The sequence below is a fragment of the Dreissena polymorpha genome, chromosome 3 (genome assembly GCF_020536995.1).
Source record: "Dreissena polymorpha isolate Duluth1 chromosome 3, UMN_Dpol_1.0, whole genome shotgun sequence".
Classification (NCBI taxonomy): Eukaryota; Metazoa; Mollusca; class Bivalvia; order Myida; family Dreissenidae; genus Dreissena; species Dreissena polymorpha.
The window spans coordinates 119041585-119068194 of NC_068357.1; the positions used below are offsets into that span (position 1 = coordinate 119041585).

Consider the following 26610-nt stretch of genomic DNA (forward strand, 5'->3'; position numbering starts at 1 on the left):
TCCTGTCAAATACAAGCACTCACTCCTATTTTGTCTTTGGTTTATTATTTGTTTGATAATGATAATGATGATGATATGGGTTATAAAGATGATGAGATTTTAATAGTATTTTGAGAATAGAGAATAATAAATTTACTCATAACTATGAGTAAGTATAAATATGCATGCTCTGAGTGTCATAGAACATACATTTTTTAACTGTTGTTGTTTTTTGCACTATTTTGTAATGAAAAGTTTTAGTAAAAATGCATGGTCTATAATTAATTAACTTTGATTGCATATATGATTATGCCCCCCTTCGAAGAAGAGGGGGTATATTGTTTTGCACATGTTGGTCTGTCGGTCCGTCCACCAGATGGTTTCCAGATGATAACTCAAAAATGCTTAGGCCTAGGATCATGAAACTTCATAGGTACATTGATCATGACTGGCACATGACCCCTATTGATTTCAGGTCACTAGGTCAAAGATCATGGTCACAGTGACTTGAAATAGTAAAATGGTTTCCGGATGATAACTCAAGAATGCTTATGCCAAGGATCATGAAACTTCATAGGTACATCGATCATGACTGGCAAATGACCACTATTGATTTTCAGGTCACTAGGTCAAAGGAGCTGCACATTTTGAGTGGTGAAAGGTCAAGGTCAAGGTCATCCTTCAAGGTCAGAGGTCAAATATATGTGACCCAAATGGCTTGATATTTGGCATGCATGTGCATCTCATGGAGCTGCACATTTTGAGTGGTGAAAGGTCAAGGTCAAGGTCATCCTTCAAGGTCAGAGGTCAAATATATGTGGCCCAAATCGCTTATTAGATTGGCGAATGCGGGCGGGCTGGCTGGCGGGCTGGCTGGCGGGCTGGCGGAATAAGCTTGTCCGGGCCATAACTATGTCGTTCATAATCAGATTTTAAAATCATTTGGCACATTTGTTCACCATCATTGGACGGTGTGTCGCGCGAAATAATTACGTCGATATCTCCAAGGTCAAGGTCACACTTTGAGTTCAAAGGTCAAAAATGGCCATAAATGAGCTTGTCCGAGCCATAACTATGTCGTTCATCGTCAGATTTTAAAATCATTTGGCACATTTGTTCACCATCATTGGACGGTGTGTCGCGCGAAATAATTACGTCGATATCTCCAAGGTCAAGGTCACACTTTGAGTTCAAAGGTCAAAAATGGCCATAAATGAGCTTGTCCTGGCCATAACTATGTCATTCATTGTGAGATTTTAAAATCATTTGGCACATTTGTTCACCATCATGGGACGGTGTGTCCCACGAAAGAATCACGTCAATATCTCCAATGTCAAGGTCGCCACGACTAAAAATAGATTTACAAAAAAAAAAAAACTTACAAAGGGGGTTAATTTTTTTTGGTCATTTCAAAAGTTCATTTTGAGTTTTCTCCCTTTATCAGATTTTTTTTTCACAATGAAAACCTGGTTTTGTGACAATTTTGTCCCTTGTTTTATTAATACTTTTGCAATATTGAAGATAGCAACTTGATATTTGGCATGCATGTGTATCTCATGGAGCTGCACATTTTGAGCGGTGAAAGGTCACGGTCAAGGTCATCCTTCATCTTGTTTTAATCAACAAATATTGACCCATTAGGCCATTATCTTATTATTTAAAAAAAAAATCTTATAAATTATAGTTATATACTTTGTGAGATGATAATAAAATAAAATTCAGATGTAATAGCAGAAAACCCGCTGATGTATTATAAAATATTTGTTATATAATTCATATGTGCCCTTTGAATGCTACAGTACATTGTAGCCAAAACAAGATTCACTATTATTGATTTATAAATATGAGTAATGAAGTATTTTGACTGTCACTACATGGCATGTCTATAAATAGAAACTGTGTTCCTGGGAAAGAGACACTTTCTGACCTGGTCTTAATTTTGTGGTTGTTAAATGATTGTACATGTACAATATGTTTACCTGTTGATTGAACTGAGCAATTGTTTTAGTATGTGTAATTCTTTCCATCTCTGTAATTTTGCTCTAATTCATATCTTACTCACCAGTCGCATTTCAACATGTCAAACGTTAACTAAATAGCTCTGCTACTGAAGTTTAATGTCACGCTTAACTATTGAATCATTGAAATGTATGCATATATTTTAGATGTGTAAAGGCCTCTTTATAACAACATATGTGTAATACAATATCACTGCAGTATGTTTAATAAGATTATTTAACATTAACAGTAATTCAATATCTTGATGTTACTCTGTTTTGCAGTAGAGACGTGTGCTGTGAGTCCCACAGGGGACAGGCTGTACATCACCAGCTACATGGAGGACAAGCTTCTCACCCTGGCCAGGGATGGCACACTCCTGGCTACATACACAGACCCAGCACTAGGGTGGCCACGTGGTCTACATGTGACCCCTGCAGGCCAGGTGCTGGTCTGTGGATACATGTCCGACACTGTACTACAGGTGGGCTGGGAGGGAGAGAGTAAGCTGGCTACGCTGGCTACTCACAAGGATGGAGTGTTGTACCCAGCGTCAGTCTGCTACAGCAGCACCACATCATCCATCATTGTGGGACAGTACAGGAACAACAACATCCTGGTGTTCAGAGTGGAATAGTGTGTACATGTATGTATTAGTTGTTGTTATTAGTGATTAGTATTTCAATGACAATGTGTTGTTTAGCATACGAACATAGTAGTGTGTGATGTTACAATACAACATTGTTTGTGTAGTTAAAGATACAAATAATTTATGTGCACATATTGTTATCTGATTATACAATGTGAGGGTTTTTGTTGGAACATAAGATGTAATGCATATTATGTTATGTTGTCAAAACGTTTGTGTCATTATGGTCCTAACATTTAGTTCTTGTAAACTTTGCATGAAAAAACAAAGCATTTCAACTGAAAATTTAATATTTCTACATATATGCACATGTACATAGCAACTGAGGCTATTTTTAGACTTTCATTTCTATAAACACCATGCCATGTAAGAAATGTATATGGATGAATACTTTTTTAATAAAATATGAAATTGTTTAAGTTATCTTTGGAGGAGTATATACTGATATTTTACGCAACGTTTACAGAAAGGTTACACTTGATGTGAGATTTATTAATTTGCCATATTTTATGATGTTGAACATGTCTTATTGATTGTTATTAAATTTATATCAGTGTGTGTGAGTCCTAAATATACATACAAGAAATACATCAAGCTATTCTGCTGCTTTAGTTGCTGCTGGGTTGGGACAATGATGCTGAGGATGTGGGGGACAAGCATGACGCAGAAGGTAAAAGAGACGCTTTGTCAGGCCTTTTCTTGGCCACTTTGGGAAAAAATGCAATTTTGGGATTTTGAATTTGTTTTGTGCTAAAAGTCCATTGATTTGGGAAAAACACATTTAATATAAGTTTTAATTATAATTCAAATTATAGGAATAAAATCCTATTATAATAGTTATAAACTTTGTTAGATCTAATTGAAACATAATTGAGATATAATTTTCATAAGGAACAGCATATAACACGCTTTGAGTATGGCTCCGTTTAACAGACCCATGAATACTCAAGGAAGAGCCCTGCTTGTGTATTTCCTGTTTATTAAGATGAGGTGGCAAAGAATGGTATGAATTTACATAAGGTAAAATATCCTTTTAAATTGTTTGTTTATTGTAAAATCATATATATTCGTCCGCATGTTATTTCGTGGTTAAAAAAAGACTTTCATGGACGTGGTAGTTAATGCATGACTTTCTCAGTTTGGAAACAATAAATATGGAATTTGTGTAAGTTATTTTCCAGTGTGTTTGTATTTAATTTGTGGATCGTTTAACCCTTAAAATCAATAAAAAATAATGTCCCGCGAATAATAGTGTTTTTGCAGTGTATAAATAAGTGAAGTGTACGAGAATGATATGATATGATTTCACAGGAGGTAAAATGGCGTCTATTCTTGTGTATATCGTGTTTTCAATACAACTTATTTTACTTGATGATCAATAACTCAAACCCTTTTCCAGCTCGATGCTTTATAACTTACCGATACAGACACCTCAGAAACACAACACCGCAATAATTTCTGTCATCCCCATGCAGGCCTTGAGTTTTTGTAAAGCTGTAAGATATTTAATTAAGCCTATTTAATTGGAATCTATTCCCTCTAATGCCGTATAGAGTCTTATTGTGAGGAGGTGTTAAGTTTTCATTGAGTATACAGTGTTTTTTTTTTAGTCAAAACAGGCCCCGTCACAAAGGAGCATGATTTACATAAAACCACCATTTTTTCACAGGATATTATGCGTTCTTGTTAGTTTCATGGAATAAATGCGTTTTGTTTCATGGAATTAACGAGTATTGAAAAGTGTAAAGAAAAATAATTAAATTGGAAAATTTGTATGGGAAAATAATTAAAACAAGCAAATTCGTTGAATTGATAGCACACGCCAATATGCTTCTGGACACAAAAGTATTATATTTGACACTCAAAACAACAATGTTTCAAGATACAAAGGGCCAAAACTCCGTTATGAACAGATGGTGTACATTGCCATTTGGCGTGCATCATCCTCTTATCCATATATATTCTCATTTCATATTTCAATAAAATCGGCCAAAGCACTTCAAAAATATGGCTCCGGACACACAAAAAGCATTTTCAAGATGCAAAGGGCCATAACTATTATTAACTGATGGTGTACAATGCCATTTGGCGTGGATCATCCTCTTATCCATATGCATACTCATACCAAGTTTCAATGAAATCCGCCAAAGCACTTACAAGATATGGCTCCGGACAGACGGGCGGACGGACGGACGGAAGGACTGACAGACAACGCAAAACAGTATCCCTCCGCCTATGGCAGGGGATAATAAAAAGTACAGAATCTCGTATTGAGCACATCTAAACTCACAAATTCTCACTGAAAGAAGCCCAAACACGTTTTAATAATATTATATTTATTCTTCGATATAGCATAAAAGAAGTTTACAGTATATTTACTGTATTCTGTTATATAAGTTAATATTATTTGCTCTTGAAAGCCCTTTATAAATTTAAGCACCGACAATGGAAGCCATATGTCTTATCAGGCATTATTATAATAATTTTCATTGTTCAAACATTTTTACGTAAAGGATCAATCTGAAGTTTGGCATGCACATTGAGGATAGATGAAAAATGATAAGGAAGTGCATATTTTTTGCGTTTAAAACAGTTCAGGTTGTCTTATAGGTTACATTATACTAAATAATCGTTTCATGTAGGGCTGTACTGACTAAAAAAATCATATTTTACTCGAAGCCATGTTTTACACTTTAGACTGGTGTTCTGACTTTATCTCTTGGATATATTGGAAGGGAAAGAAAAGGTGCTCAGTATTTAATCCCTGACATATGATCAAGTTAGAGACTAAAGTACAAGTTTGACCTGAAAACAGTTACATTGCACTAGAAAATGGCCGCAAAATTTAAGGCGCAAAAGAAGTAGAGTTTGATTTGAGTAAAGTAAATGTTTGGTTTAACATGACATACCTTTTTTATTGCTTAAATCGATTCAGCTTAGAATGAACTTTCAGAAAAAGTATCGTTATGGTGGTCTCTATGTTCAAAATGTTGCATTTATTTTCTCTTTAAGTTGTAGCGTTTACATTGAATTATATAGGGAAATCATTAAGTATATTGTGGCCTTTAATAAATTTAGCTTACACTAACAAGGGAGAGAACTGTCAATATGTACCAGCAGTGAGTTGTTGCCATTAAATTGTTTCATATTTATTAACTTGTAATATGTCTTACAACTTTTATGACATGATGGTTTACTTTGGAATTGTTGTCTAGTGTGAATTTAAACAGAGTTTAACACCAAAGACCTGTAAAGGCATGGTAAAAATGGTGTGTGTGCAGAGCTACAGATAAGCTGCGTATTTGCGTAAATACGCAATAAAAAATAGGTGGATACGCAATTTTTTCAAAATCTGTGCGTACCGGTACGCAAAACAAATCGCCGATACCCAATTCGAGCTGCCTTCTATGCGTAATGAAAAATTCCGTTTTGTTTTGGCCGTCTTGAATCGAGTCTTAATCGACAAGCGCTTGTTTTTATCTGGTAACGTATTTACCAATCGTTTAGATGATAACAAATGGGAGTCAAACAAAATGGCGTCTCGAGGCAGACGAAAAGTTTCGCAAAAAAATACAAAAAACATTTAGATTCCTTTGTCGTGGTAAACCAATCTAAATATAAAACAATTGCAAAGGGTATAGTTGATAACTATAATGAATTTTGTTTGGGGCATTTTAGGTCAAAATACACTATATTATACTACCACAATACCGTTCCAAACCCCTATGATGGGACACAGGTACTTGAAACAATTTTTTGGTCCTTATATATATAATAAGAGTAAAGGTACCCAACGATGATTTCACAGATGTATTGAATAACACAATGCAACAGCATAAAAGATCAAACAATGCACACATATGTCGTTGTGGTTGCCAGCAAACTTAGTAAATGAAAAACATTTGTGGAGTTTATAGCAAAGTTCTTGTTTAATTGTGAACAATCGACCGAAAATCGCCTTCATTCATTACTGACAGCTGGACGTCAGGAATTACACACTTTGATTTTGGGGTGCTATTTGTGAAACTTTTGGCTGTTTTGGACATACTTGGACGATTTTCATCAAATAAAAGGTGTTTTATCATATATAGACGCTTCCTCCTGGCAACCACAACGACATATGTGTGCATTGTTTGATCTATTATGCTGTTGCATTGTGGGGTGTGTTGGGTTTCTAAAACAAAAGTACTGGCCCATATTATTGGAACAAAAACAAGTAGAAACACATTCGATGAGTGGGTTGAGAAATTCCCTTGTCTTCAGATTGTTGAATCTGATATCAGAAAGATGGAACAACCTATACTGCGATTGAATACATAACAGTGACTTTATGTAGGTACGGTTTTGAGAAGCTAAATTCACGTTTATTGCAAATACCCAATTCACTTGTTTGTTTTGGTACAAATACCCAATTATTTTTTTATATGAGCGGGCATCATACTTTTGGATACCCAATCATTCATCTATTACCCTATTCATTCTTATTTTGAAGGGTATTACCCAATTACCCCAAAAAGCTTATCTGTAGCTCTGTGTGTGTGTTTTTGTTACTTTGGGAATACATAAATATGAAGTTGTTGCCTCCCATTTATTATTATCCCCCGCCATAGGTGGAGGGATATTGTTTTGGCGTTGTCCGTCCGTCCGTCTTTTCGTCCATCCATTCGTACGGAGCCAAATCTTGGAAGTTCTTTAGCGGATTGCATCAAGATGATTTTCCTTTTGTTTTTGTTGTTATGCAGGAAAAACTGGCTAAAAACATCAATGAGCCACGCTGTGAAAAAAAGGGCTTAATGCATGTGCTTAGATTGTAGTCCCAGATTAGCCTGTGCAGTCCGCACAGGCTACTTAGGGACAACAATTACCTCTTTAAAGGTATGTTTTGTTGAAAATAAGTACCTTCTTTTGTGAAAATTCAGTATCGTCAGAAAGTGTCCTCCCTGATTTGCTTATGTGGATTTCACATGCTAATCTGGAACGAAAGCTTCTAATATTGATGAGCGGCAAATTGGCTTATAAAATTACACTGAAAGTAAAGTAAGAATAATAATTATGAATTTACAGGTTATTAAAGCATTAGCCAACACTTTTAATGTTTTAATATGAAATGGTTTAATTGCATTAATTTTCATTAATTGCTATTTAGGACAATGCACCAATTAAATTCCAAATTAGTAATTCAGATAATTATGTTTTGCTGTTGAAAACCTTCACATCCAATCAAGAGGCATATATGTAGTGTATTATACATTGTAATGTAAAAATGTATTACAAGTTCATATCCCCCACTCTAGTGTTGTTGTTTTCAGGAGAGCACCAGCATTGATATCGAGTTGGCCAAGCAACAGCACAAGTCCGGCCTGCAGGAGCCCAAATACAGAACCATCCTTTCCCTCCCCTGATCCCTAGCTCCTCCCACTGGACGACCGGCCTCAAAATCCCTAGCTCCTCCCACTGGACCTCCGGCCTCAAAGGGTCAGCATCGTTACACAAGTCTGTTCTGCAATAAATCCTCAGCATGTCAAGTTTTCGCGCGCTGTTATGAACAAACAAAATGTCCGTGTCTAGATTTCCCCAAGCATGCCCGAGTAGTTTTGTTTAGCTCTAGTGCCCGAGTGGGATGAGTGTTACAGAAGCGAGACTTGATAGCAGTACTTATGGTAACGCTAACAGTTAACTCTAACAGTTAGTTCTTGCTGTGGACATCACGAAGAATTAAACGTTGAATAATTTGTTTCATTCTTTATAAGACAGCTATATATTCAGCGAGGAACGAGAGCAAATCAAGGAACAATCGAAACAATTCATTCAGAAGTGTATCTGCTGTAGATAGTTAGGACAGTAGAAGCATTATGGACTGTCCTCAGCGCACAATATATTCATGTGGTGCGCCTCAGATGTGAATTCCGCCCATTATTGAAAACAAGTTGCTTAAAGTAAACACGTCCGGTTTTGTTACATGCACTTTGCACTCCGAGCCCAAAGGGCATCGCATTGAATTGAGACTAAAGAAGGCTTAAAAAGAGGACACCAGTTTTGTTGTATGGTCCAGTACGCCCTTCGACTCTCAACCCGAAGTTAATCAGAACTCAAACTTGGCCCTTAACAATATCTGCGAGGCCAGCATATCAGCTCAGCTTCTGAGCTTCAGGTGAGACCTTACAGTGTTATTAATTGTGTCAAAGATTGGGCCTAAATTCAGCCCCAGTCCTCAAAAACTCTGTTTTTTTATAAATATTTACTGGTTAAAATTTACAATGCAATATTTGCCATAAAAAGTGTTTGATAGGTTGCAACAATGAGTTACTTGCCTTATTAAGCTGCATAAGTTGAAACTTAGTACAATTAAAATACAAATAAAAAATTCCCCATAGACTTTCATCTGTTTTTGCATTTCTGTCTAATCCATAGTCAAAACGTGTGTGATCAAGTACTCATATACTTACAGTATTGTGTCTTATGACTTGTTGTATTGTCTAACATTTAAAGTTGTTTAGTCTTGCGTAATAAGTTGTGCACATTTAAATGTGTACAGTCTCATATTTTAAGTTGTTTAGTGTCATGTTAAAAGTTGTATTGTTTTTCAGTTAAAGTTGCAGAGAATCACATTTAAAATTATATAGTCATACATTTTAAGTTGTTAATTTTTACATTTAAAGTTGTAAAGTTGTTTTAGTCAAAACTATTAAGGGGGACAGTCTCGCACTTAAAATTACTAAAGTCATGTCTGTTTTTTTAAATTTATTTTAATGCCCCCGGTAGGGTGGCAAAATTGCAGTTGAACTGTCTGTCAGTTCGTCCGTCTGAAAACTTAAACATAGGCCATAACTTTTGCAATATTAAAAATCGCAATTTGATATTTGGCATGCATATGTATCTCATGGAGTTGCAAAATTTAAGCGGTGAAAGGTCAAAGTCATCCTTCAAGATTAAAGGTAAAAACAAACCAATCCAATGGAAGTAACACACTTTAAAGGGAGATAATTCATATTTATCATTGGGCAGGTACAGATCATTTTTACAAGGGAAGTAATATTTGTAAAGGGTTATAATCAAATACAAAAATATACAATCAAAGCGGCGTAGTAGGGGCATTGTGTTTCTGACAAACACATCTCTTGTTAAAAAAAGTATTACACATTGCTATGAACTGTACTTTACTATGTATTTTTTGCGGTTTAAAACCCAAAAATTTAAATATTAAGTTTTTTGGGCATAACAAATTGAAACAACGCTATTCTGAGTTCTTATTGGTGAAACATTAATTGCGATGTTCTAAATATCAATTATAGACGCAACGTTTGGCATTAAAAAGCAGGTGTGTAAAGTATTTTGTTGCAGGGCAAATTCATTTGTCACTAAGTCTAAACCATTCGGGTTTTAGTTTACTTTCTATTTTCTTTTCAGCAAACACTATAAGCCGCCAAGATAAAAACATCGTTGAAGTTAAAGTTGATGACAATCCTGACCCCTTCGCTTAAATAATTCAGCACAAAAACGTCTTGCGTCAGAGTAGCAAGCCTCAAAACATCTTCTCCCATGTTGGCTACTTCAACACTTCTTACAGCGGAGCCTTGGGGAGTTTGACTTCCATCCCAGCATCGATGTTGCTTAGCAACAATCTAATGCTGTAAATCGACAAATTGTTCCAGACGAGTCGCTTACACAGAAACTACTTGATCCAACAGATAGAGCAGGTGTTGCGTGACTTGTTCCTTATTGCGACTGACCTCGATAAGTTGCTCTCGAATAATTTGAACTTTATGCCAGTATGGAATTGACACCATTTAACAGCAGTTGTTGTTGAGAATTCCCGGGTTTGAGGTGGCAACTTTGGCGTCGGGACTCGCTCCATCTCTGTCTATGGCCCGGTCAAAGCAGCAGCAGCAGCAGCAATAAGAACAACAAGTAGTATCTGAGCGGTGCTCTGGGATACGGGGCTTCATGTATGTGCTTAAAGTGTCATCTCAGAATATCCTGTGCAGATTGCACATACATCAAGTCCTATTAAAGTGTCATCCCAGAATATCCTGTGCAGACTGCACATACATTAAGTCCTATTAAAGTGTCATCCCAGACTAGCCTGTGCAGACTGCACATACATTAAGCCCTATATAAGTGTCATCCCAGATTAGCCTGTGCAGATTGCACATACATTAAGTCCTATTAAAGTGTCATCTCAGATTAGCCTGTGCAGACTGCACATACATTCAGTCCTATTAAAGTGTCATCCCAGATTAGCCTGTGCAGACTGCACATACATTAAGTCCTATTAAAGTGTCATCCCAGATTAGCCTGTGCAGACTGCACATACATTAACCCCTATTAAAGTGTCATCCCAGATTAGCCTGTGCAGACTGCACGTACATCAAGTCCTATTAAAGTGTCATCTTAGATTAGCCTGTGCAGACTGCACATACATTAAGCCCTATTAAAGTGTCATCCCAGAATATTCTGTGCAGACTGCACATACATTAAGTCCTATTTAAGTGTTATCCCAGATTAGCCTGTGCAGACTGCACATACATTAAGCCCTATTAAAGTGTCATTCCAGATTAGCCTGTGCAGACTGCACATACATTAAGTCCTATTTAAGTGTCATCCCAGATTAGCCTGTGCAGACTGCACATACATTAAGCCCTATTAAAGTGTCATCCCAGAATATCCTGTGCAGACTGCACATACATTAAGTCCTATTTAAGTGTCATCCCAGATTAGCCTGTGCAGACTGCACATACATTAAGTCCTATTAAAGTGTCATTCCAGATTAGCCTGTGCAGACTGCACATACATTAAGCCCTATTTAAGTGTCATCCCAGATTAGCCTGTGCAGACTGCACATACATTAAGTCCTATTTAAGTGTCATCCCAGATTAGCCTGTGCAGACTGCACATACATTAAGCCCTATTAAAGTGTCATTCCAGATTAGCCTGTGCAGACTGCACATACATTAAGTCCTATTAAAGTGTCATCTCAGATTAGCCTGTGCAGACTGCACATACATTAAGTCATATTAAAGTGTCATCCCAGATTAGCCTGTGCATACTGCACATACATTAAGTCATATTAAAGTGTCATCCCAGATTAGCCTGTGCAGACTGCACATACATTAAGTCATATTAAAGTGTCATCCCAGATTAGCCTGTGCAGACTGCACATACATTAACACCTATTAAAGTTTTATCCCAGATTAGCCTGTGCAGACTGTACATACATTAAGCCCTATTAAAGTGTCATCTCAGAATAGCCTGTGCAGACTGCACATACATTAAGTCCTATTTAAGTGTCATCCCAGATTAGCCTGTGCAGACTGCACATACATTAAGTCCCATTAAATTGTCATTAAGTCCTATTTATCTGAGAATGAGGCTCATATAGTTCACTTAACGTCAGTCCTTTTTCTGCCTGATTGAGGAAAAGTTCCTAGCATAAAATGTGAATTATTCGTTTTTAAGTTGATCAAACTTGGTAAATAAAAAGCAAATAAAAGTTAATCTGATATCAGTTTTAATCATAGGTCAGGGCATAGTTGTGTCTATTTTACTGCTGAAAATTAGCCCTTGAACAACAGTTTCTCCTTCCAATAAAAAAATCCACTTTAATTATTAAATTCTTTTAAATTTAAGTAAAACAATTATTTAATGCCTTCAGCACATAATAATAATATTATCTTCATTTATTTTCAATATTTATTTAAATTGCCGATTTTTGTTTTAAGAGCTAGTTCCTAGCAATCATAGATCGGTACCCTGCTGAAAAACAGGATCTCTGGTCAGCTGGGCCCAGATGCCCAGCAACACTTCCTGGCCCAGGACCTTGGGGCAAATGCTCAACATGTCCTAGCTGCATGGTGAAGCCAGTCTAATTCTTGGGCTCCAAACTCTCCTGATGTGGCGCCAAGTTTACCTCATCCATAAGGTACATTGGTACTGTCATTTACCATGTATAATGTTCAGTTTTTATGCCCCCGGTAGGGTGGCATATAGCAGTTGAACTGTCCGTCAGTCAGTCTGTCCGTCCGTCCGAAAACTTTAACATTAGCCATAAATTTTGCAATATTGAAGCTAGCAACTTGATATTTGACATGCACGTGTATCTCATGAAGCTGCACATTTTGAGTGATGAAAGGTCAAGGTCATCCTTCAAGGTCAAAAGTCAAAATATACAATCCAAGGGAAGAAATAAGCTTTAACAGGGAGATAATTTCTAAACCTGCCAAATGATATATTGACATTTTATTTCAAAGCAGCACAATAGGGGGGATTGTGTTTCTGACGAACACATCTCTTGTTTACTTCAAATTTCAATTTAAATAGTTATTGCGTTTTATACATTAATAAAACTCTTTCATGGCTGCTAACTTAATAAAATCATTATGTTATCGTTAATATTCATAATTGCCTTGAAATGGCAAAGGGGGGTGCGTACCGATTTGCCCTTGTCTGTTGTAATTCTCTCCGTCCTTCCTTCCATTCTTCCTTATGTCCGTCCCACCTTTTTGCTGTTGAACTGCACTTAATAAATATTGGTTTCAGATGGATGAAAAATGTTTGCTTCTAGTGTACAGTATATAGTAGTCTATGTTTGTATGTTTGTATGAAGTGTTTAGTGTATATCTCATTTGTATCAAGAGTTTTCAAAAATAATGTATTTCTTTTTTACTCAAACAAACTTGATTTACATCCAATGTAATTGATGACATTTTTGAATTATTTGATTTACAGGGACACAGTTCTGGAATGCGCTAAGGTCCTTTTATCTGTTCACAGAGGCCTTATACTCACAAGTTCAGGCCCAGAGAACGGTGTTCCCCAACTACAACACAACGTCTCAATAGGTAAGCCCTCTTCCCATCGCAAAAGGGGTCACTGCGGCATTGCCTTAATACTTTAGATGGAATCAAGTTTTAACAAATAAGGTTAAACCCTATGCAAACTGAGGTTTCTCCTCTTCAATTAATTGACCAGTTTATCTTATCTAAGTTTAAGGGTTCAGCCACAAACTATTGTATTGTATATAGACATGTGAAGAAAATGCATAAGGTTCAAGCTTGACCCTCAAATTTGTATTTTAAATTGAACATCTATAGCTATGGCCTTACTTATTTCTGAACATCTCAATAAAACAGCAATTGATGTGAATTAATGATAATAAGACTCCACAAACCACGTTTTGGAGATTGTATATTGGAGTCAATTTTCTGTAAGTTGTTTAGTCAATGCAGCATTTTTTGCATATATTATAAAAAGATTTGTGTCAAATCTAAATTTCTCAAAGGATTAAATTGCAACTTAAATTGTGTGAAACCGTTGAACAGTAAGTGATAAGTGATGATTTTGTTGCATGCCAAGCCCCATCGTTTCATTGGCCAAGTCACTCTTTTACCCAGTATTATTTTACTTTCAGTATCTCACCATACATGGGAAATCAGAAGATATGAAACTTATATTCTAATCAGGGTTTTAACTAACATTTTGCCCACAGTTGCGCTGTAACCTATATGCAATTCTGGGTTATAACTAACATTGTGTCCACAGTTGTGCAAAGTTGTTTGAATAGTAGTGTCTAAAAACAAATAAAGCATAGTCACTTGCATCCCTTGTAATCAATCATGTTCATGAAGGAGCCATTGTGAAATATTATGTTGCATTTCGACAAATTGCCAAGCATATGTCTTTTAGCTTATCTTGTTAAGTGTTTGGCAGTACCAAGCCTAGTCGACACAGCAGCAAAAACAACAGTAGCAGTCTAGTAAGCTGTCTTACACGTTTGAGCTACCTAGTTGTAGCAGTTTTCAGCAAGGTTGTCAAAATATGGATTGTTTTAATAAAACCTAAAAGAGTTATAAAGCATAATTACTGATTCTCGTGTAAGATCGTACTTTTATAACGCACTTTCATCAACAACACTGATGCATATGCATGACAGCTGATACAAGTATTAATGCACAAACTAAAGTATGAATTTCTTGATAATTTAATTTATTCGCAAACATTAGTTTCAAAACATAATTAAGCATATCAATATTTTTTACTTTGCTTTAATTTATTGTTTGATTTTTATCACTTTGCCTCTCTTTTCCTAACAAGGTCAAGGGTCACCCCGCAATGTTTAGTGCCTAGCGATGAAATCATCCACCGTTACATGTAGTTGGTCAGTAAAATGAGTGTTTTGTCTGCATATAATGTAAAAAGATTTTATCAAACAACATCTACATTTCTCACAGGATTAAATTGATACTTTAGTTGTTTGATCCCCATGAAGTCTTGCTTTGATTGGTAGATGGTCATCTTGTGACAAAGCCCTAAATTATCATTGGCCAAGTCACTTTTGCACAAGATCAAATTAATAACACTGTATCTCACCACACATGGGAATTCAGAGGCTGTGTAACTTATATTCTATTCAGGGTTAATAACTAACATTGTGCCCACAGTTGTGTAAAGTTGTGTGAATACGGTCTGTTGCAAAGTCCACTCAACATGGATTGTTTTAATAAAAACAAATGGAGTTAAAGAACATATTTGCTGATTCCTGTGTATGATCTTAATTGTATATGAAACAATACATGAACAACACTGACGCATATGAAAGGTAGCTAATACAAGTATTCATGCACAAATTAAAGAATGAATTTCTTTATAATTTTTAGTTATTATCAAAAATTCGTTTCCAAACATATTTAAGCATATTGATATTGTTATGCCGTATAACAAAATAAAACAAAGGGTTCATTCAAAATTTCTTATTTTACTTTCAATTTCAGTTTCATTATTATTTTCATTACAACAAAAGCATATATCCAAAAAATATCATATACAATCAATAATAAAATATTCGTACCTGCATCTTATTCTGTATCATAATCTTTTTCTTGTTTAAATAATCTATCTTAACCGGATGTTTTTCGTTTAAATCTGTATTCCAAACTGATACTTGTTTACTTTCGAATCCGCTATTTATACTTTTTTGGGCATGACATCACTGACACTAGTGACGACCTTTAAAGTAAAATATATACCAATAAACGTAATGTGAAATGGTGGATTTATTTAATGAATGAGAATCAAGTTTGAACAATAATATTATACAAATACAATGACAAAAACGTAAGTTAAGCAATATACATCAATGGAAATCAATAAATATGATGTTAATGAATATAAATTTATTTAGATAATTAGCATTTTAATTTAATAAGGAGTGTTTGTTTACATTACACCATGTATTACGGAATGGCCAATGGGAGGAGTAACGGCCTAGCAATATATTGACTATGCTTTGATTTATTGTTTGATTTAATCACTCTGCCATTCTTTTACTTACCAGGTTCAGGGTCTCCCAAAACCACCCAGTGCCTTGCGATGAAAACCTCCAACGGGACTGTGACCTTGCCTTGTACATACCTAATGGTCAGGTTGATGATCACTTGGGCTTAGATAGTCACTGCAGTAAGAACGTGTAAGATTTTAAAGGTACTTGTTCACAGATTTTATGAGTACTTTGACTGACCCGAATGACATAACTAAAGCACATTTAACTACACAGTGTATACCAATATTTTGCAGTATGTTATTGTAAATTGCTTTTACTGCTTTTGATACATAATAATATCAATAATCTCAGTTTAGAACCTAAAAGAAGGCAGCTTTTATGATTTTTTTTTATATTTTGTATTTTTATTACTTTAGGTTATTCCATAAACTGTGTTGATGTGGTTTTAATAATGTTTGAAAAATGATATTTAAAACTCGATGATCAAGCTATTTTATATTGTTCCATCTGTATTTGTAAACAAAATGACTGCAGAACAGGGCATCACTAAGTAAATCTATTAACATTTACCTTTAAATTTGTATTTTTTACATGTTTGTAATTTGTCAAAATGACTATAAAACAGGGCATCAACCAAACCATCTATCTGTATTAACATTTTCATTTAAATATTGCTCAATCACTCACAGTAAACGGAATTTCTACAGAAAGAAAAAGAAACAACAGGACTATATCTTTAAACATTTCCCTTAAAGCGGGTATATACGATTTTTATATGTGCTGAATTGTAAAATATTGATACAAATATGTTATAATAACACACAATATGCAAGAAAAATGATACATTTAAGACGAATTTCATAAAATACAGCAAATACAAATTAGCGCCCCGAGCCGGTTGTGACGAAGATAATTCGTAATTATTTTCCTACAATAACCGATGCATTCGTCTTTTTAGTAAGTGTTCGTGTGTCGTATGAATCGATATCGCTGCAGGAATTTCAAATGAACCGTTAAACTAAATTTAGATTCACATTGTACATGCATGATATACATGCTGGCGAATTCGGCTGTACAGCCTTTTTCGATTTCAGAATTAAATATCTGGCTTATTTAGAATTTTTCGACACATGTTCTTCTTTACTTTTATTTTAGTTTATATTGAAATATATGTATAACAAGTTTTTTACACATTTTAAATTTATTAACAAATATTTGACAAGATCGTATATACCCGCTTTAAAATAGTGTATACATGTATCATTTTCAATAAAGAAGATGACTTCACAATAGGACATCCGAGACTGCAATGACGAAATGAGTGTCCTCACTTCAGCAGTGGAAGCCAATACACAATACGAGAGTTTCCAGCGGCTTACCTTATCTGGTATGTGTGGGTTTATTTTAAACCTAATTATTATATGATTTAGTTAGGTAAGAATATATATGTACGTAGTTTAAATATAGATTAAATATTATTCACTGAAGTAAAAATATAAGAACAATTATAACAATATTTGTGTTCAACATCTGTCAGCCAGTAAATTATTTTTTTATTCCCGCCGAAAAAAAAATCGGATGGGATATAGTATTAGTCTCCGTCCGTCCGTCCGTCTGTGTGTCTGTGCGTCTTTCCGTCTGAAACTTTGTCCAGAGCATAACTCCAAATCTATTCAATGGATTTACTTTAAACTTATAATATAAACCGATGGCAACTAGGAGAATTGCAGTGATTAAGAACCATAACTCTGTCTACCTAGGTTTTTGAATGATCTCCCCTTTTATATAATTTTAAATTTAATTTTTTACCGGAGCATAACTCTAAATATACTGAACGGATTTACTTGAAACTTGAAATATAAACAGATGGCAAGTAGGGAAAGTGCAGTGACTAAGAACCAGAACTATATCTATCTTAGATTTTGAATTATCTTCCTTTATTTAATTTCAAAGTAAATTGTTGTCCGGATCATAACTCTTAATTTACTGAAGGGATTAACGTGAAACTTGAAATATAAACAGATGGCAAGTAGCAGAAGTGCAGTGACTAAGAACCATAACTCAATCTACCTTACGTATGGAACTATCCCCCTGTATTTAATTTCAAAGTAAATTTTTGTCCGGAGCATAACTCTGAATCTGCTGAAGGGATTAACTTGAAACTTAAAAAAGTAAACAGATGGCAAGTAGGAGAAGTGCACTTACTAAGAACCATAACTCTATCTACCTTAGTTTTTGAATTACCTCCCTTTATTTTATTTAAAAGTAAATTTTGGTCCGGAGCATAACTCTAAATCTACTGAAGGGATTTACTTGAAATTATAAATATAAACAGGTGGCAAGTAGGAGAAGTGCAGTGAACATGAACCATAACTCTTTCGGCCGTAGTTTTTTAATTATCTCCCTTTATTTTTTAAATTTATTTTTTTAAATTATTTTTTTATATTATATTTTATTTATTTATATTTTTTAATTATATTTAATTAAATTTTATAGTATATATTTTAGCTTTTCAATTTTTAATATCTCCCTTTATCTTATTTTACAGTAATATTTTAATTTGAACAACGAAGAATTCACTGTAAAATAAATAGATGAGTTTAAGGAAAAATACAGTGACAAAGAACAGTAACTGTTTATAGTCCTCTTCTTTAATTACCTCACTTTCTTTTATTTCCTTATATTTTATTCTCTACTGCATATCTCAAAAACTAATTGATCCTTGAAATATAAATGGATGGCAACGTTGCCATGTTTTACAAATATTATTCTACTCTCTAAAACAAATGTTGTCATACACGCAAACACATGTCGGCAGGGATTTGGCACTATTGTGACAAGCTCTTGTTTTTCTAAAAAATGCAAATGTGTGTCGAATATCAATAGGACACTGTGTTTGTCATAAATCAATTTAAAATATTAAATTAATATACAACAGTGCACTCATTCTGACATGTTTTTTTCCACCACACTTTTTGTCGGTTTGTAAGGGTGCAATTAAACAAAGTGTGTATCCGACTTTGCATCAGACCCCTATTAGAAGTAGAGCCCTGCCTATAAAGAGACTAATCCAGTACCGACCTGTGCACATGTCTTTTGCAATAAACAAGCTGTCATACTTGCACTTGTCTTTGGCGTATTCTCAGATGAGTCACTATATCAATGTAGTCAAGGTTAATTTTTACTTTAAAAAATAACAGTGCGTAAATGTAAACCCTGTAAATTCAAGTTATTTCAAAATAAAACACAAGTAAATTACTTTTAAACTGTTCTCACATTAGTTTTTGTTATTGTACTGAAACATAAAAAAGTGTTGCATTTGGTAAATCTTCATATATGTATAACACTTTTTCTAGAACAAGTATATTTAAACCATTTCTTGTTTACCCGCCACGTGTATTTTATGCCCCACTTCAAAGAAAAGGGGGTATATTATTTTGCAGGATGTTTGCCAGTCTGTCGTTGGGTGTGTTGGTAGACCAGTTGATTTCCTATAACTAACTCATCAACAAATTGATCTATTGGCTTCATACTCCACATGTGCATTGGTCTTGGACAGTAGATGACCTCTATTGAAATTGGGGTCACTAGTTCAAAGGTAAAGGTCACTGTCACAATAATTGTGAAAATCATCTGATCAATAACTCGTCAGCAAATTTACCAATAGGCTTGATACTTCACATATGCATTTGCCTTGGACAGTAGATGACCTCTATTTAAATTGGGGTCACTACTTCACAGGTAAAGGTCACTGTCACAATAATTATGAAAATCATGTCAGATCAATAACTTGTCAACAAATTGACCGATTGGCTTGTTACTTCATATATGCATTTGCCTTGGACAGTAGATGGCCTCTATTGAGAATGGGGTCGCTAGGTCAAAGGTCACAGTCACAATACGTGTGAAAATCCTTTCTGATCAATAACTCGTCAACAAATTGACCTATTGGCTTGATACTTCACATGTGCATTGGCCATGGACGGTAGATGACCCCTATTGAAATTGGGGTCACTAGGTTAATGGTCAAGGTCACTGTCGCAATTATAAGTGCAAAAATCGTGTCCGATTAATAACTTGTCAAAAAAATGACCAATTGGCTTGATACTGAACATGTGCATCGGTCTTGGACAGTAGAGGATGTCTATTGAAATTTGGGTCACTAGTTCAAAGGTCAAGGTCACTGAGACATTAGGTGTTAAATTGGTATTCATTTGATATGTCATGAAAGGATTGAGTGATGGGAATCAAAGATCTGTTTTGGGAGGCATCTGTCTCGAACTGCGGAGCTCTTGTTTTTATTGAAACATTCTTAAAAAAAAAGTTTGGTGATAAATCAAAATGAACTTATGTTTCCTCTCTAATTATTTTAGCTTCATTGCATTGAATGCGTTTACATTTTCAAGTCGCTTTACAACTCTAGAACATCGTGGGCACAATGTAGGCTCTAGTTAAATCTTTTGACATTGCATTGTCGATATGAAAGGTCGAAACACTGACAAGTGTTTTGTTGGGTTTAAATTAGTTTTGTTTGTCCTTGAAAACGCTAGTATTGTCTTTAATTTGCTTGACGCACGATTTACTTTTATTCCAGAAAACCTGGGTAGCAGAGCAATGAGTATATCTCAGGAGCATTTGCAGTCACAGCAAGTGAACCAGCGGCAGTCATCGTCTCTAGATTCCGAGATCCCCATGCTTCACAACCCTCAGTCTATGAACATCATGCATAGCAAACCTTGGGTGAGTTTTCGTGTCATATGCATGCTTTTTCGTGGCCTCACTTTCAGAGATTGGTGGGTGCATGTAGATTTACCCTTTTGTGTCCATACATCTTTCAATCCAGCTGTGTTTTTTTATGTCCCCCACTATAGTAATGGGGGACATATTGTTTTTGCCCTGTCTGTTGGTTGGTCTGTTGGTCTGTTGGTTGGTTGGTTGGTTTGCGCCAACTTTAACATTTGCAATAACTTTTGCAATATTGAAGATAGCAACTTGATATTTGGCATGCATATGTATTTCATGGAGCTGCACATTTTGAGTGGTAAAAGGTCAAGGTCATCCTTCAAGGTCAAAGGTCAAATATATGGGTCAAAATCGCTCATTTAATGTACACTTTTGCAGTATTTCAATATTTAAGATAGCAACTTGATATTTGGCATGCATGTGTATCTCATGGAGCTGCACATTTTGAGTGGTGAAAGGTCAAGGTCAAGGTCATCCTTTAAGGTCAAATATATGGGTCAAAATTGCTCATGAAATGTCAATTCTGCAATATTGAAGCTAGCAATTTTATATTTGAAATGCATGTGTATCTCATGGAGCTGCACATTTTGAGTGGTGAAAGGTCAAGGTCATCCTTCAAGGATAAACATCATATAGGGGTCAAGGTCATCCTTCAAGGTCAAACATCATATAGGGGGACATTGTGTTTCACAAACACATCTTGTTTTGTCATGTGTGACCTAGAAAAGTATTGCTTCTTGTGTGATAAAATCAGACATATTTACAATCATGTGAACTTTTCTTCTTGTTTATTATACCCTACAAACGAAGTTTAGGGGTGTATATAGGAGTGAGCTTGTCAGTCGGTCGGTTTGTATTAAGTGTCCACTCTCTAATTCAAATTGTTTTCATCCGATTTTCTAGATCAAGTTCGAATATGGATCATGCCGGGTCAAAATCTAGGTCACTGGATCACTAAGTGCGTTTTAAACATTAAGGATGGTGTCTGCTGTTTTTTTGTGAAGGCAACATGCAAAATATTCAGTGTCAATGCAGCAGGTACAGGAGTATTAGTCACGTCTGTGACGAAGCTCTAGTTTTGGTTAATTTTTAGCTCGGCTGTTTTCTGAGAAAACCCGAGCTATTTTCATAGACAGCTCGTCGTCCGGCGTAAGCGTCGTGCTAAAACCTTAACATTGGCCTTAACTTTTTAAATATTGAAGATAGAAACTTGATATTTGGCATGCATGTGTATGTCATGAAGCTGCACATTTGAGTGGTAAAATTTCAAGGTGAACATCATCCTTCAAGGTCTAGGGTCGAAAAAACAAATCCAAGGGAAGTTATAAGCTTTATATGGACATAGTTATCTGACCTGCCAACGTATATATTTTTGTTAAATAAATCAAAGTGGCGCAGTAGGCGGCATTGTGTTTCTGACAAACACATTGTGGTAAACAGTCATGGTCAAGGTCATCCTTTACAGTCTACGGTAAAAAATACAAATCCAAGGGAAGTAATAAGCTTTAAAGGGCGATACCTAATCAATATTGAACATAGCAACTTGATATATTTGGCATGCATGTGTATCTCATGGATCTGCACATTTTGAGTAGTGAATCTACAGTCACGGTAGTGGCTTTTAATTATTTGCTACTAAAAATAGAGATTTGTTAGAGACAATTATTTTCAAGGGAAGTAATTTATTTAATTATAAATGTCATATTATATATTTCCTTACCAATAATTGAAGTTCTTTTCACAGTTACTGGACAGATTTATTATTTTGGTTGTCAGTGATGTCTAACATGGTCATAATTGACTATGAGACCCCCCCCCCCCCCCCCCCCCCGGTTGGATTGGACAAAATTCAAGGGAAGTAATAAGCTTGAAAGGGAGATGATTTCTATACCTGCCAAATGATAAATAGCAATTTTATTTCAAAGCGGCGCAATAGGGGGCATTGTGTTTCTGACGAACACTTCTCTCATTTTAAATGATATAATAATCATTTCTTACCTGTTTTAATTTTTAAATGCTAGTTTTCATTAAATACCAGTGGACTTATGTCCATAGATACATGATGAACTCTGGCTATGATTTCTTTGATAAACCACAGGCCTAGGTTGTCAGTGTTGTCTGACTTGGTCATTTTTGACTGTCTACAGACCCCCCCCCCCCCCCCCCCCCCCCGGTTGGATTGGACAAAATCCAAGGGAAGTAATAAGCTTTAAAGGGAGATGATTTCTATTCCTGCCAAATGATAAATAGAAATTTAATTTCAATGCGGCGCAGTAGAGGGCATTGTTTCTGACGAACACATCTCTTGTTGGGTCACTAGGTCAAAGGTCAAGGTCACTGTGATCTCTAAACAAAAAATAATATTTTCTGACAAGCTTTCGCAGCCGAGCGTGGCACCCGTGATGCCACGCTCTTGTTCTTTCATAGTAGTAAAGTTTTCAGTCAAAAGTAAAATGTGGTTGCATCGGTGACTTTTTGCCTACTTCACAGCAGACATCTCAGAAAAACTCTTTTTCAACATGTTTTATTTTCTATTGGCTAGTTGGCCCTTTCTAAATTGTTGTCAATGATAAGGAAATATTTTTCCAAAGGAAAAATGTATGTTTATGGAATATCATCCCATATTTCCTGATTGATAGAGAAACTTAAAGTTAGTTGATAGTAAAGTGGTTATAATTAATTTTTAATGTAACTCAATGTATAAAAGTGCTATTATTGTTCTTGTTTATCATGGGTAACACACATAAAATGAAAAACTGACATTTACTGTTATGAATCTTTCTTTATTTCAGACGTCCATTGACGAAATCAAACCGGCAAATCAGAAGGACAGCCTGTTGCTACAGTTGTCATCATATTAACCCCAGTCATACCGAAGAAGCTCAGAGATATAAATGCTGTTTAAGATGTGCTAGTTTCTGCATACTCCATGTCTGGTGTGAACATGTACAAATGAAAGTCTCTACATACCCCATGTCTGATGTGAACATGTACAAATGAAAGTCTCTACATACCCAATGTCTGATGTGAACATGTACAATTGAAGGTCTCTACATACCCCATGTCTGATGTGAACATGTACAATTGAAGGTCTCTGCATACTCCATGTCTGGTGTGAACATGTACAATTGAAAGTCTCTACATACTCCATGTTTGATGTGAACATGTACAATTGAAGGTCTCTACATACCCCATGTCTGGTGTGAACATGTACAATTGAAGGTCTCTACATACCCCATGTCTGATGTGAACATGTACAATTGAAGGTCTCTACATACCCCATGTCTGATGTGAACATGTACAATTGAAGGTATCTACATACCCGATGTCTGATGTGAACATGTACAATTGAAGGTCTCTGCATACTCCATGTCTGGTGTGAACATGTACAATTGAAAGTCTCTAATTACTCCATGTTTGATGTGAACATGTACAATTGAAGGTCTCTACATACCCCATGTCTGGTGTGAACATGTACAATTGAAGGTCTCTACATACCCCATGTCTGATGTGAACATGTACAATTGAAGGTCTCTACATACCCCATGTCTGGTGTGAACATGTACAATTGAAGGTCTCTACATACCCCATGTCTGGTGTGAATATGTACAATTGAAGGTCTCTACATACCCCATGTCTGATGTGAACATGTACAATTGAAGGTCTCTACATACCCCATGTCTGATGTGAACATGTACAATTGAAGGTATCTACATACCCGATGTCTGATGTGAACATGTACAATTGAAGGTCTCTACATACCCCATGTCTGGTGTGAACATGTACAATTGAAGGTCTCTACATATCCCTTGTCTGGTGTGAACATGAACAAATTAAGGTCTCTACATACCCCACGTCTTGTGTGAACATGTACAATTGAAGGTCTCATCTTTGAATTTGGGACAGGTGGAAAATTAGTGACTTGATTCAGACAAAAATCGCATAATGACAAATCCCAACAAAAAGTGGAAAGCCAGAAAGTCTTGTGGCCAGCCATGTATTTATGTGACCATCCCAGTTGTGTTCAAGGAAAAACAAAGGTCATGTTTTATTGGAACTATTATGTTGTCAGTCATTTTATGTTGAAGGCTTTTATTAACTATATTTAAATTTAATAAGATTAAGATTACTTGATAAAAGCAATAATGTAAGATATTATTTTTAAGCGCAAAATTAGCTTTGTACTTTGTCTGTTTTGTGAAATTTTATTTTGGAAATGTTAAGGAAAATATAATGCTAGTAAATATATGTCTATGCATGTTGAATTTAACATTTGTCAAACTGTTTTAATGATGCTGGTAACTTTGACAAAATTGAAAAAAATGTATTGTTTTCATGTAATGACACATGTTTTTTTTTGCTAAACCTGTACTATAGAGGTCATAGTTACAAGAATTGTTCAGACAGGTGGAGAATGTTTATGCTATGGCTTTGATACTCTTCAGTGTGCCCATTGGTGTTAGTGTTTTTATCAATAATGTTGTTTATTGTCTTACTATTTCTTGAAAATATTGATTAATTTCAGACAAAAACATTTAATCTTCCTTAAATTGTCTATTCTGTATTTACTACCAGTTATTTAATTATTTGCTTGAACATGATTTAAAAATGACTTTTTTTTTACTTAAAATGCTTTACATGTTTTGAAACTGAGTGTTTAAAAACGAAAATATGAGATGTGGGGATAATGGCAAAGTTATGATCTGATTATTTTTTGTTTTTGTAAGGTTTATTATGCTTTATATGTTTGTGTATAGACGAGATTAACTTGGCCAAGAAATCTTCATCACTGTATATATTGGTCAGTACATTTGTCATTTGTATTTGTATATAGAGCGATAGCGAAATGGTTGTATTTACAATGTAAATCATGCGTTTATTGTTGCCATTTTGACTTTCGCTGTAAACATTCATTTGTACAAACAATTTTCATCATATACATCTTTTAGATGCCAGATAATATAAACAAACATTGCTTGTGGCGATGCTCATTTGACACTTTCTAAATGATACAGAACAACACATTCTGAAGAGGCAAATATCCTTTAGACAATAGGAACATCTTGTTACTAGTATATGTAATGCTTTTCACTAAATAAAGTCAAGCAACTATTGAAAGATTGGTTTAACTTTGTTTTGCATTATCTTAAGAGAAATTAATTTATTCAACTTGGAAATCAGTCAATTGCAAATCAAGCGAGAGTGATGTAATATGCTAACACTTGTCAATAATTGAATTGTCTCTCTTTGTACGCAAGATAGAGGGACGTTATTGCTTGAAAAATAAAGTTGTCTCCCTTGTTAGATAATACTTTTGTTCATCTTTCAACATAACAAGTACATTCAGACAGTTATTAAAAATATGACGCACTTTATACTCGGCCATCAGTTTTTATTAGGATTTTGTGGAATATTTACTAAACTAATATACGTCTATTTAATAAATTAATAGTTATGTGTGGAATTCTGTCTTAAATATGGCATGACCTATCTTTTGTTTCCTTAATTCGGATCGGAATAATTTTAGGAAATGGTATGGTTATGAGGGTCTCTACGTGCAAAATGTTGCTTTTTGTGTTAAAGATATGGCTTGTACATTGAATTTGTTATGTGACTTAAAGAGATATACATGTTTATGTTAGTGATGTGTTTTTGCTGATCCAAGTCTGTTCCTGCACACTATTTAAAGTAGATAACTACAAGTGATCTCATTTAAATGGAAATAGTATTGTACTGTGGAAAAGTGTTGTGAGTTCAAATAAAAATATTATGAACCGTTGTATTAGTACTATATTGGTTCCCCTATTGAAACTAGGAGACACATATTGATTTTGGCCTATCCGTCCATTAGTTCGCGGTCATTCTTTGGTCGACATTGGTTTCCAGTCAATATCTTAAGAACTATTCCGTTAAGAGCTTTCAAATTTCACATTGTGATTGGCGTTCTTGGAGGTTTAGTATCGTT

At 35.1% G+C, this 26610-nt stretch overlaps 1 protein-coding gene and 1 long non-coding RNA gene across 4 annotated transcripts in view; both read left to right on the forward strand.

Annotated features, from left to right (window-relative positions):
- LOC127871198 (uncharacterized) overlaps positions 1 to 2617 on the forward strand; it is a 173464-nt gene extending 170847 nt beyond the window's left edge. The window contains exon 4 of the mRNA XM_052413941.1: positions 2423 to 2617. Within this exon, the coding sequence (XP_052269901.1) occupies positions 2423 to 2614 (192 nt within the window). The 3' untranslated portion in view covers positions 2615 to 2617. The remainder of the gene's footprint in view (positions 1 to 2422) is intronic.
- Positions 2618 to 3237: 620 nt separating this feature from the next.
- LOC127871199 (uncharacterized) lies at positions 3238 to 25763 on the forward strand. 3 transcript variants are annotated; one of them, XR_008045203.1, is made up of 14 exons: positions 3238 to 3296; positions 7936 to 8777; positions 10034 to 10572; positions 12346 to 12545; positions 13352 to 13464; positions 14717 to 14780; positions 15957 to 16102; positions 17178 to 17289; positions 20497 to 20642; positions 23438 to 23999; positions 24088 to 24219; positions 24264 to 24351; positions 24396 to 24439; positions 24484 to 25763. It is a non-coding gene; the product is annotated as an uncharacterized LOC127871199 (long non-coding RNA). The 3 variants fall into 3 exon arrangements; XR_008045204.1 differs by lacking the exons at positions 3238 to 3296; positions 7936 to 8777; positions 10034 to 10572; positions 12346 to 12545; positions 13352 to 13464 and adding an exon at positions 13485 to 14378; XR_008045205.1 differs by lacking the exons at positions 3238 to 3296; positions 7936 to 8777; positions 10034 to 10572; ... (2 more) ...; positions 15957 to 16102; positions 17178 to 17289 and adding an exon at positions 13488 to 14378.
- Positions 25764 to 26610: the final 847 nt, after the last annotated feature.